Here is a 12,046-nt window from a genome sequence, read left to right on the forward strand (position 1 = left end):
GAGACCCTGGGTGTTGAGTGAGGACTGCCTTCAGGTAGATGGGGAGACAGGGAGCGCCTGGATGCTCGGGTGTAAGGTGAGGGCACCATGGGTACCAGGAGGCTGATCAGGAGCTCTGGAGCAAGTTCTGCCTCTTCCTCGCTCAGAAACTTAATCACTCTCTGGGCCTCAGTTGACTCACCTGTAAAGTGGACCTACTCTCCCGACTGTGAGGCGCACCTGTCTTGCTTGATGGTTAATTCAACACCTCGCCTCTCCCCACGCTGGTCCCAGGCCAACACTCCCAGTGTGTGGGGGGAAGTCGCCCTTAATGTTGAAGTCATTCAGTCCCCTTTTCAAAATCCGGCTCGAAAGCCACGCCCTCTTCGGAAGGGCCCTCGTTTGGGAGGTGGGGTCCTCGCCGGCTTACCTCGCATCCCACCCGGCCTGGAGGCTGGGATTTCTGGTCTGACAGGGCAGCGTCGGACACGGAGAAGGCAGGGGGAGGAGTGGGGCTGGCAAGGCCGGGGTGGAGTCTGGGAATCTCCGCGCTTTCGTAATTAAGGCCTCAGCGGAAGGGCGCACTCGGCCGGCCGACAGAAGGAGTCGCCGTGCGCGCCGCCGCGTCTGAAAGCCGCAGGCCCCCGCGGCCCCCGCTGGGTTGCGTCTGCGTCCCTCTCTCCCCGCTCGGCCCTGTCCCTCCGCTTCGGCTCACATCTGCTCCCCCTCCTCGCACCGCAGACCGCAGTGGCGGCGGCGCGGCCGGCGGGCGGAGACCACCCCTCGATCCAGGGCCTCCTCCAGGTCGCGTCCTTTGACCTCGTGCCTAGCTCGGAAAGCAAAGGGAAATTCACGGACTCTGGGACCCCAAGGTACCTGTCTAGGGGAGGTCTGGGGTGTAAAGTGGGGACTGCGTCTTTTCTGTTTATCGCCCGGAGAGGGAAGCTTTGTCGAGGGGTCTTCCGGGGCGTTGCGTAGAGTCATCTGCCCCTCCCGCGGACTCGGCTGCGGGCAGACGCTTGAGCGATTATTTACGGCGTGATCCCAAACTATAGGAATATTTATAAATGGAGCGAGGGAGCACTGAAAGGAAATATTGGAGATGGGTTTTCCTTGTACTTTACTGTGCTTTGCAAAGTTTTTTTCCCCCCTCTAGTCAGTAAACAAAAAGGAATTCCATTTATGAAGTGGAGCTCACCGAGCGGTTGCATGTAGACCTGCCTTGCTTCAGCCTATTTGGTTAGGAAAATAACGTAATCCGTTGTTTCCCGGGACTTTCTCCAGCTTTCAGATTGAAAGGAGGAATTTCCCAAATTTTCTAGAGCGAGAATACACCCTGAGCCTCGCAGCGGAAGTCCGCAGCCACGTAGAACCGGACTCTGCAATGTTGGCTGGCTACAAGGCACAGTGGGAGAAAGAAGACATCGTCTCTGGAAAAAACAGAGCTTTACTAAGGTTTTTGTCCTGTTGATTTTGGTTTTCACGACTCCTTTAGCAAGACCTGTTACTTAAGTAAGTATTGATTCTGCTGAACAATAGCGTTCACGGATGTCTTCAAAGCCACACTACAGGGCGATGACCTGGTGAGGGGGGTCAGGATAGTTGTCTTTTGCTGTGCTTCCAAGTTTCTCTTCCCTTCCTGTTAGCTCAGTGCCAGCAAAGTTATTTTAGTTCATTTGTTAACACAAATATTACTGTATGTCAGACATCATTACAGTGTTTTACAGCTTTTTGATGTCAGAGATCATGGTTTAAACCCACTTTGATGATAATCTCCAACTCCATTTAGTTCCATAAAAATCAGATGGTTTGTGACTTTGTAAAGAAAATATTTGTTATATGTTTGAATAGATATTAGATGCACATGGTATAAAATTCCGAAAGTACAGAGTGTGCAGTGACAAGTCTCCTTTCCACCGTCAATCCCAGTTTCCCTCTCCAGAGGTAACCACTGATACCACTATATAAGCTCATTGTTACTGTTTCTTTGATAACTTAGGCCAAACAGATTTGAAAAAGCTGCTTTTGAGCACCTGCACGCTAGTGACTTTTTAAATAAAAAATCCAACAATTTTATTATTTTAGGTTTTTTTTTTGTTAGTTTCTGTCTTTTCTGTTTTTCTACTGACCACTCTGAAATGTCAGAGATTCAGGTCACTTTGTAGAGGGAACTTGCAGCTCTGCAAACTAATGAATGTTAGTTTCTGAGTTCCTTGAGGTCAGATACCATGGTTTCCTAAATTTTGGAGCTCCCTAACAACCCGCTATAATTATTAGTGACCTGCCAACATCCATACACAAAGGCTTAAGGTTAACTGATAATCGAAGTAACCTGGTGCTTCACAGCCTCTTCCTCTTATGAGGAGCCAGTAACAGTGTGTTTGCCTCCCCAACGCTAGATTCTAGGTTGGTGTCCTGCTAGTTCTGACAGACATCTCCGTGGCCCTCTTCTCTACTGGTTAGCTGCTATAGTTTGTGAAGTAACTGGTATTTGGGAGTAATGTTTGTAGTGGGCAAGAGAGAGGGTGCATTTCTGTTGTGTGAATCCTGCCTTTGACACTGTCTTTGTGACCTGCGTTACTTAGATAAACCCTCTGAGACTTAGCTCCCTCATCTGTGAAGCAGTGATTCACAGCGTTATTTTGAAAATGAAGTAAGACAGTACGTATAAAGGGCTAGCCCTGTACCTGGCACATGAAAGGCATACAGTAAGTAGCAGCCTTTGTTACTGTCAGGCTTTGTTATCATTTCATACATTCATAAGATAGGTGAGTACATGTGTCAGGGTACCTTATGGCTCAGTAACACCTTACAAGAAGGGTTAATTTTTGCTTATATTATGAGTCTCTATGGCTCTGTCTTTGGCCCTTCCCTCTGGGAGCCCACGCTGAGCTGCTACTTTTGTGGAGCACCGAGGTGGCACACGGAAAGAGAAGAGGCAGGTCTATCTACACAGTGGTTTTTAAAACCTGCGCTCGGAAATAAGCTTCATGTTACTTCCATTCACATTTCGTTGATATGGTTGTCACTGGAGTGGGAAGTATCATCTTTCTAAAGGGGCAGAACCAGTAGAGATAGGCCTGGTAGTGAGGGGCAGCAAATACTTGATAGTAACACAGGTTACAATTGTGAACCCAGAAGTTCATCAAAAGCTTAGAATTGAGTCACCCCAAGACACTTATAGCCACTGATTTATAAGCCAGAATGCCAAATTTTCCTTTAATATATCTCCCCTGGGTACTAGGCATAAGAGCCTGTACGGGGCAAAATTTTCTTGATGGTGGATTTTCTCAAAAGACTGAATTAATTCTAAGCTACTAGGTTACATAAAAAACACAAAAACACAAATTTGGGTGTTACCAAAAGACTGTATCCAGAATATACCATGTTTTAAAATCCAGGTCTCCTTTTGGAACCGTTATTGTCCAAAGTCCAAGAATGAATTAGAGTGATGGCAGTGTATCCTAGACAAGGTGGAAATCATGACAGATTCTTGCTCTTTCTTTTTTTTTTTTTTTGCTGTACGCGGGCCTCTCACTGCTGTGGCCTCTCCCGTTGCGGAGCACAGGCTCCGGACGCGCAGGCTTAGCGGCCGTGGCTCACGGGACCAGCTGCTCCGCGGCATGTGGGATCCTCCCGGACCGGGGCATGAACCCGTGTCCCCTGCATCGGCATGTGGACTCTCAACCACTGCGCCACCAGGGAAGCCCTTGCTCTTTCTTTTTAGGCTCTTTACTTGTTATCAGCTAATTGTTTTCCTGTCAACCATTAATTGCATCATCTCATGATTTATTATATTTATTCTAAGCTGTTTCTTGAATAACGACTTTATTATTGTAATTAAAGTATTTTCAAATCATAGTGATTAACCAGTTCTACCCACTGTGTGTTAATTCTTGCTGCCTTGGTTTCATAGTAATTTTTATCACCCTTGCTCCAAGATTCTGAGCATTCCTTTCTCTTTTTCTGCTTATAGCTGGACATTTGTTGCTTGGGTAAGGCAATATGGTAAAATAATGTCCAAAAAGAACCTATTATGAAAGTAAATTTAAAACTAAAAATACGTTTCTAAATCAATAAAAAAGAAATTTTGCTTAGTTATTTGTTAAGTAATTGAATAAACTGAGTTTGATTTTTTGCAACACAACTTTGAAAAACAGAAGATTGTATTTTAAAAGTAAACAGTAGCAAGCATGGAAAGAAAAGGAAAACATTGTTTTTTTCTTTTTAACCAGCATAATTTTGATACCAGTATCTAATATAGATGGCAAACAAAAACCAATAAAACTACAAATCAACTTCGCTTAAGGCTATTGCTCCCCAAACCCCACTGTAAATACTGTATAGTATTTAAGGAATGCAGGGAGCACTCAGCATCACTCTACCAACTGGTATAATTTACTACCACACTAGATTAAAGGAATTCTATGCAGCTGTTTAAGATTGAGGTATATTTATATGTATAGATATGGAAAAAATCACCCATTTGTGTTACTAATTGAAAAATACAAGGTCTAGAACTAAATACAGTATGTTCCTATTTGTGTAAGAAATTTTTTTCTCTCTGTGTAGAAATGTGTTATGTGTCTTTGAGTGCACACAGTTTTGCTTGAGGTGTAAAGAAGACTTCTGTAAGGATAAAAGCAACATAGTGGTTGACTCTAGAAGAATAAAAAACGGATTAGGGTGGAGGGAAGATACTTAAAAAAATCCTTTTTAAGTGTTTGAATTTTTAAATCATGTGCGTGTAATTCTTTTAAAATAAATTGGTTTTAAAATGGCAGCTTTGGGTCAAAATAACCTCTCATAGATTTTAATAATTAATTCTGTCTGTTTTACTGCTTAAACTACTCCACTGATTATTAAAGGCACATATAGTGAGTTGGAGGTGGAGGGCACCACGGGGCCGTGCACTCTAGAGGGATGGGTTAACAGCAGTTAGATTGAGCTGCTTGTGGCTAACGACAGTTTGTCCAGTCATTAGGAACCATTGACAAAAATGAATAATTCCAGTACAAGTACAGACTATGATATTTAGAACTACCTCATGGAGATTTTTTTTTAAAATAAAAAGTGTGTAATGTCTAAATTAAAAAATTATAGGATAAAGTAAACTTTTAAAGCATTTACTATTTTTAACCCTTTACCGCCTAGAAATCTAAGTCAGGATATAAAGGACAAATGTTGCAGTTATTTGTATATAACTTTTACATGTCTTTAATCAGGATAATACATAATACCTCAAAAGTCACAGAAGCCCATACCTGAGTGTGGTAGTTATTCATCTTGTTCCACCCAAAACAATAGAAAATTCATAATACATTAAGTTTTAATTCAGTTAATAAACTGTAGGTTTTCTTCATGTGTATATCTTCATTTCTTTATTCCTGATTTTCTGTTTAAAGTACAGCTGTCATGTTTGGTCTGGGACCAAGTCACTCTATTTAAATGAAAAAGGAACGGAAGTTTCTTTATGCTCCCCCCAAATTACTTTATCAACAGTCATTCCTTGTTATCGTCCAGATTATATGTATGGTCTTACTGTCAAACTAGAAATGAAAAATAGAGAGGAAAAAGTAATGCACCAGTTCGTATGGGGTTTGGTATAAGATTTCACATATCTACTCATTAACTGAAAGTATCCTGCCTATGTATTGTTTTCTTAAAGTCTAAATAAATCAGAAGATTTTCATCAAAATATTAGAATCAAAGATCTCAATGCCTGATGTATGGGAGTGAACTAATGTGCTGACTTGATTGTTGCAGGCGGGTCAGATTCTGGTGTACGTCATGTCTGATTTCGAAGATGCCGACACAGAAGAGACAGTAACTTGTCTCCAGATGACTGTTTACCATCCTGGCCACCAGCAAAATGGAATATTCCAATCAATAAGGTTTTTTAACCGAGAAAAACTCCCCTCCAGCGAAGTGGTGAAATTTGGCCGAAATTCCAACACCTGTCATTATACCTTTAAGGACAAACAGGTTTCCCGAGTTCAGTTTTCTTTGCAGCTATTTAAAAAGTTTGATAGCTCAGTTCTCTCTTTTGAAATTAAAAATATGAGTAAGAAGACCAAACTGATTGTGGACAACAAGGAGCTGGGCTACCTAAATAAAATGGACCTGCCACACAAATGCCTCGTTAGGTTTGGGGACTATCAGTTCCTGATGGAGAAGGAAGATGGAGAGTCATTACAATTTTTTGAGATTGAATTTTCTTTGTCGACAAGACCACTCTTGCAAGAAAACAACTGGCTGCCACAGAAGCGCATACCTGAGTGTGGCAGTTATTCATCCTGTTTCACCCAAAACAATTCTCCTATAGAAATGGGTGAAAATGAATGGTAAACGCACAGGGCTAAGGGAATCATGAAGGATGAAGAGCTCTGTAGACACTTTACAGACATTCCACTTATTAAGAGTTTCTTAGTGTAGTATATTACTGTCATCTATTACTTTGTCAAATTTGAGATCTGGTGTTATCATTTGAAGTCTGTAACTTGTGTTAGTCATTGATTTAGTCACCTGTTGCATTGCTGGATATGTGAAGAATTACTGTACGTGTACATCTGTGAGCATTAATGTACAAATAGTATCCTTTGTGATGAAGGAATAGTATTCTCAAAATATGGTTATGTTACTTTCTTCTTATGCCTGATTTTGGTCCTATGTTTTATATTGTTTCATTTTGGTTTGTAAGTTTTGGTTTGGTCATATTATTTCACAGTAGTCATTTGTTTTCAAGGTCAGGGCTACAAACAAGTTATTATGGGTGTTGTAGCCTGTTGGTACTTGTACCAGAGCATTGGAACAGAGCATCATGTTTTTTAGTGTGTCATTGTGGTTTTAATATGGGAAGACTTATTTGAGCAATAATACCTTGATTTTCTGTTTTTTTTCTCTATAGACTTATACTGTTTATTCCCAAGAATACCGCTTTCCTTATCTGTATTCAGTATCTAAAACCAATATTTTAAACATTTTAACAAACCACTGTGTTAAGCTTAGAATTCTTTTTCTTTTTCCTTTTTTTTGGCTGCACCACATGGCTTGTGGGATCTTAGTTCCCGACCAGGGATTGAACCCCGGCCTCTGGCAGTGGAAGTGCCGACTCCTAACCACTGGACTGCCAGGGATTCCCAATTTTTCATTTTTATCACCAAATTTTAAATAGTTTTTTATGTACTACAGAGTTTTAAATTCCATGAATTCAAAATTTTAGCAGCATCCATATACATAATAAAGTCAAAGTTTAATTCTCTAACCATTTTCTTTGAAACTCTGAAGAAAGGGAGGAACTGTTTTTAGACTGCTCTTAAGGGAGGACTGCAGTAGGCCGCAGGCAGAGGCTGTGGCTGGGGATTCAGACACATCCAGCTGTGCCCCTCAATGCATATTGGCTCCATTATTTGTTCCTCACCCCGCATGGAGGCACATGGCCACCAGTAGCTCCCAAGTTCTATATGTTACCGATCACCCACCCAAAGAGAACCTTATCTCCCAATTCCAGTCCAAGAGAAGGGTCAGCTTGTGTCAGGTGCCCACCCATCTACCAACCAACTTGCCACAGGTCACGTTGAATAATGGCTGCTCCAGTCAGTGACCATGTGGATAAGAAAAGAGTTTTCTCAAAAAATGGCCACAGTGGGGTGTGGGTGAGGGCAAACAAAAATGTTGGTGTTTGATACTAGGTACTGCAGCTAAGTTGTGAGACTCGCTGTTCACCTCTTAAGGACTCACTTGTCCCAGGAAACTGATTTTTCTTGCGCTCTTTAAGTAAAGGGGTGTATTAATTGGTGCCAGTGTTACAGTCATAGGCAGTCTCTTCTTGAACCTGCAACTTTATGACAAGGGGGTGCTTTCCAATGGTGGAGTCTCATATGCTATGTGATTATATAACCATATTCTAGAAGATTCTGTCTCTACTATCTACTGCATTGACTGACTTGAAGAAGCATTACTTTTAGGCTCTAACATGAGTGTAGTATTAATTTTAATATGCCTTGTGGAAAAATTAGCTATAATCTTTACTACTAGGAGATAACTGTTGTTCACATTTTGTGTGTATATATTTAGTAGCTGATTCCATGTTATCTCATGGCCCTTTTAACATTTCCAGTTCTCTAACACTTGTTTAATTCCTTACAGTAATTGTTATCATCTGTTAAAATAACAGGTAAGGTTACCATTTTACTTTCTGGAGCCTGATTGAAACAATTAGATCTTCCATTTCAGGTGATGACGGAGGATGAGCACTTGGAAAATTGTGATTGGAATTTACTGGGCTTCTAGTTGGTATGAGTTGTACCCAAGTCCAATCACTCATCATTCTACTAAACAACCTACATGAAAATATTTATTTGGCCAGGTATCTCTCTAAGCGATGCATTTAGGGCAGGGACACTGGTGAAAAAAATAGGAAAGCAGCGGTTTTAGACTGATGCTGGTTTCAACATTTTGTTGCTGGTGGAAGGCCACTGAGGGACTAGAGATGAGCCAGTTTGGCATTGCTTACTAGCACCTTCATAGAAGAGATCATCGTGAGATGCAGGGGAACACAACGGCTTTCTTAATACTGTTCGTGGAATCATTTCTCAAAAACCCAAATCAAGGTAGTAATATTTTAAAACAGGAAACTTCTGGGGTTAGACAGTCAAAATAAGGTGTGACATGGGAATTCCCTGGCGGTCCCGTGGTTAGGACTCCGTGCTTCGGCGCAGGTTCAATCCCTGGTCTGGGAACTAAGATCCCCACAAGTCGCACAACGCTCCAATTACTGGAAAGAAAAATAAAAGCAGGCATAATTCCTGGTTATACCATTTTAAAAGTTCTAGCATCTTAAAACCCTCACACAACTCCATATACCCTCCAGTTACCCCATTTCTCTACTCTGACCACAACTTTTCAAATAATTGTCTACACTGGCCATTCTTTATTCTTCACCCCTTACAAGATACTTCTCAGTTTCCATCCCTTCATTTGAAAAAATGGAACATGCAATATTCATGTTCCCAAGCCCAGCTGATGCACCTGCCCTTTCTCTCAGTACCCAAGCAGCATTTGATATCACTGACTCCTCTCTTTCTGGCTATGGTGACACCACATTCTTTGGTTCCTCAAATTCCTCCCCTATCTGCTGCTTTTGGCCTGTTCTCTACCCCCGACTTCTGAAGGGCAACACTTAATTGGGCTTCTCTGCCTGTCTGCTTCCTCAGGGGGATCTCAGCTGGAATAATTACTTAAATTACTATTTACCTACTACTGACTCCTAAACTTGTACCTATTCTTCTCTGAGCTGTAGACATATATCCCATCACCTACTTGGCAGACATCTTCATTCAGGTTTTTTAAAAAATAAATACCTCAAATTTAACTTTACAAAACAGAGCTCTTAATTTCCTCCAATTTCCCAAACCTGTTCCTCCCACTACATTTATTAAGTCAGAAACCAATAAGTTATCATCAAGAGTAGCTGTAGCTGCTAGTTTGGCTCTCATACTTCCATAGATTTGGCCAACAGAAAGGCAATGAACTCCAATAGATTTAGACAGTTTATTACTTACACAAACAGAAAAAGCAGGACCAGTGAGGAGTCAGTGTCCCACATCCCTGGTCGCTAGGGATGTCCGGAGCTAACACTGAACCGAGGGGGCCAGATGACAAATGCCTTCAGTGGAGGGTAGCTCTGTTACTGAGGAGCTAACTCTAAACTCCAACCAAGAGTCTTGTTAGCCTACATCTGTACCTGAATGCGGGTGAGGCGAACATCCCTTGCCTTGCTGGAACCAGGGAGTGGGATGAGAAACTGCCTCATGGCAGTCTTCTGCAAGCCAGGGAGGCAGATGATAAATGGCCTTGTGGTGGCTCCTCTAAGACTGCCTGTCTTGCCATGTTCCAGGAAGGATCGTAGGGGTTCCTGTCAAGACCTGGGTCAGGCTATGGTTGAGTGTTGGCTATGCAGATATGCAAAGTGAGCAAGGTCACCAGGGCACCATGCTGAATGCATTACCCTACAGTTAATGGGCAGAGGATCTGAAGACGTTTTTTCCAAAGAAGACATACAGATGGCTAACAGGCCATAAAAGGATGCTCAACATTAATCATTAGGGAAATGCAAGTCAAAACCACAATGAGGTATCACCTCACATCTGTCAGGATGGCTATTATCGAAAAGACAGCAAATAACAAGTGTTGGCAAAGATGTATAGAAAACGGAACCCTTGTGCACTGTTGGTAGAAATGTAAATTGGTGCAGCCACTATGGAAAACAGTATGGAGATTCCTCAAAAAAATTAGAAATAGGGCTTCCCTGGTGGCGCAGTGGTTGAGAGTCCACCTGCCGATGCAGGGGACACGGGTTCATGCCCCAGTACAGGAAGATCCCACATGCCGTGGAGCGGCTGGGCCCGTGAGCCATGGCCACTGAGCCTGCGCGTCCGGAGCCTGTGCTCCGCAATGGGAGAGGCCACAACAGTGAGAGCCCCGCGTACCGCAAAAAAAAAAAAAAAAAAAAAATTAGAAATAGAACTACCATATGATTCAGCAGTTCCACTCCTGGATATTTATCTGAAGAAAACAAAAACACTAATTAGAAAAGATATATACACCCCAACGCTCATTGCAGCATTACTTACAATAGCAGAGATAATGAAAGCACCCAAAGTGCCCATCAATAGATAAGTGGATAAAGAAGACATGGTGTGTGTGTGTGACTATTACTCAGCCATAAAAAAAAATGAAATCTTGCCGTTTGCGACAACACGGGTGGACCTACAGGGTATAATGCTAAATGAAATAAGTTAGAGAAAGACAAATACTGTATGATTTCACTTATATGTGGACTCTAAAAAACAAATGATCAAACATAACAAAAAAGAAAGTTAAAGACAGAGAACAAGTGGTTCCCAAAGGGGAGGCGGGTGAGGGGAGGAAAGAAATAGGTGAGAGAGATTAAGTGGTAAAAACTTCCAGTTGCAAAATAAATGAGTAATGGGTATGAAATGTACAGTGTGGGGAATATAGTCAATAACTATGTAATAATATCTTTGTATGGTGACAGATGGTAACTAGATTTATCGTGGTGATCATTTTGAAATGTATAGAAATACCAAATCACTATGTTGTGTAACATGAACTAACGTAGTGTTGTAGGTCAATTGTACTTCAAAAACAGACAAACAAACAAATAGAAAAAGAGATCAGATGTGTAGTTACCAGAGGTGGAGGGTAGGGGGAGAGGGAATTTGGAGGAAGGCAGTCAAAAGGTACAAACTTTCAGTTATAAGATAAATAAATACTAGGGATGTAATGTACAACATGATAAATATAATTAATACTGCTGTATGTTATATATGAAAGTTAAGAGAGTAAATCCCAAGAGTTCTCATCACAAGAAAAACAAATTTTTTCCTGTTTCTTTAATTTTGTATCTATGAGATGATAGATGTTTATTAAATTTATTGTGATAATCATTTCACAATGTATGTAAGTCAAATCATTATGCTGTATACCTTAAATTTATACAGTGCTCTGTGTCAATTATATCTCAATAAAACTGAAAAAAAATCTTGTTGGTCTACCTCTAAAGGTAATCTGTTCTGCATTCCTATAGCAATTATCAATCCAAGCCACACCATGTCCCACTGGGAGTACTATACATATATCCACTTGTGCCCTCCTACAGCATATTCTCTACATAGCAGCTACAGGAATTTTTCGAAAATGCAAATCTGATCACTGTACACTCTGGCTTACAAAAAGTCAGTGGCTTCCTATTCTACATCAAATAAAATTCACTCTCCCTAACACCCTACCAGATACAGTAGATTCTCCAATATTTGCTGAATAAATGTTATTTCTAGTGTTTTTTATAAACATACAAAGCAAGAAAATTGATATCCTTTTCTTAGCAGTTCAAACACATTTTCAAGTTTAGTTCCATCCTGCTTTACCAATTCATTCTTTTTTGTCTTCATAGCAGATTTAATAAAATAATTACAAGCCAGGAGTCAAAACTGTTGCATGTTTATGGAGTAAAACTAGTAATAATCAAATAATTTATTATAAT

General features: G+C 41.1%; 2 protein-coding genes across 7 annotated transcripts in view; one reads left to right on the top strand and one right to left on the bottom strand.

Moving 5' to 3' along the window:
- The window catches only part of ALPK1 (alpha kinase 1), a 163,105-nt gene that overhangs the window by 149,039 nt on the left and 2,020 nt on the right, over positions 1-12,046 (bottom strand). Inside the window, exon 1 of one of the 4 annotated variants that reach the window (XM_067735292.1) lies at positions 410-528. The exons of 1 other annotated variant lie outside the window; for it this stretch is intronic. The gene's annotated coding sequence lies outside the window, so the exon portion shown is untranslated. Of the gene's footprint in view, positions 1-409; positions 529-12,046 lie in introns of those variants that run through there. 2 more of the 4 variants (XM_067735284.1, XM_067735287.1) reach the window with 2 other exon arrangements.
- Positions 570-8,154, top strand: TIFA (TRAF interacting protein with forkhead associated domain). 3 transcript variants are annotated; one of them, XM_067735309.1, is made up of 3 exons: positions 575-851; positions 1,264-1,491; positions 5,746-8,154. In XM_067735309.1, the coding sequence occupies exon 3, from the start codon at positions 5,770-5,772 to the stop codon at positions 6,325-6,327; it is 558 nt and encodes a 185-aa protein (XP_067591410.1). In that variant the 5' UTR covers positions 575-851; positions 1,264-1,491; positions 5,746-5,769; the 3' UTR covers positions 6,328-8,154. The 3 variants fall into 3 exon arrangements, with proteins under 3 accessions (XP_067591412.1, XP_067591410.1, XP_067591411.1); XM_067735310.1 differs by having other exon boundaries at positions 1,302-1,491; XM_067735311.1 differs by lacking the exon at positions 1,264-1,491 and having other exon boundaries at positions 570-851.

Source organism: Pseudorca crassidens, chromosome 4 (assembly GCF_039906515.1).
Source record: "Pseudorca crassidens isolate mPseCra1 chromosome 4, mPseCra1.hap1, whole genome shotgun sequence".
Classification (NCBI taxonomy): Eukaryota; Metazoa; Chordata; class Mammalia; order Artiodactyla; family Delphinidae; genus Pseudorca; species Pseudorca crassidens.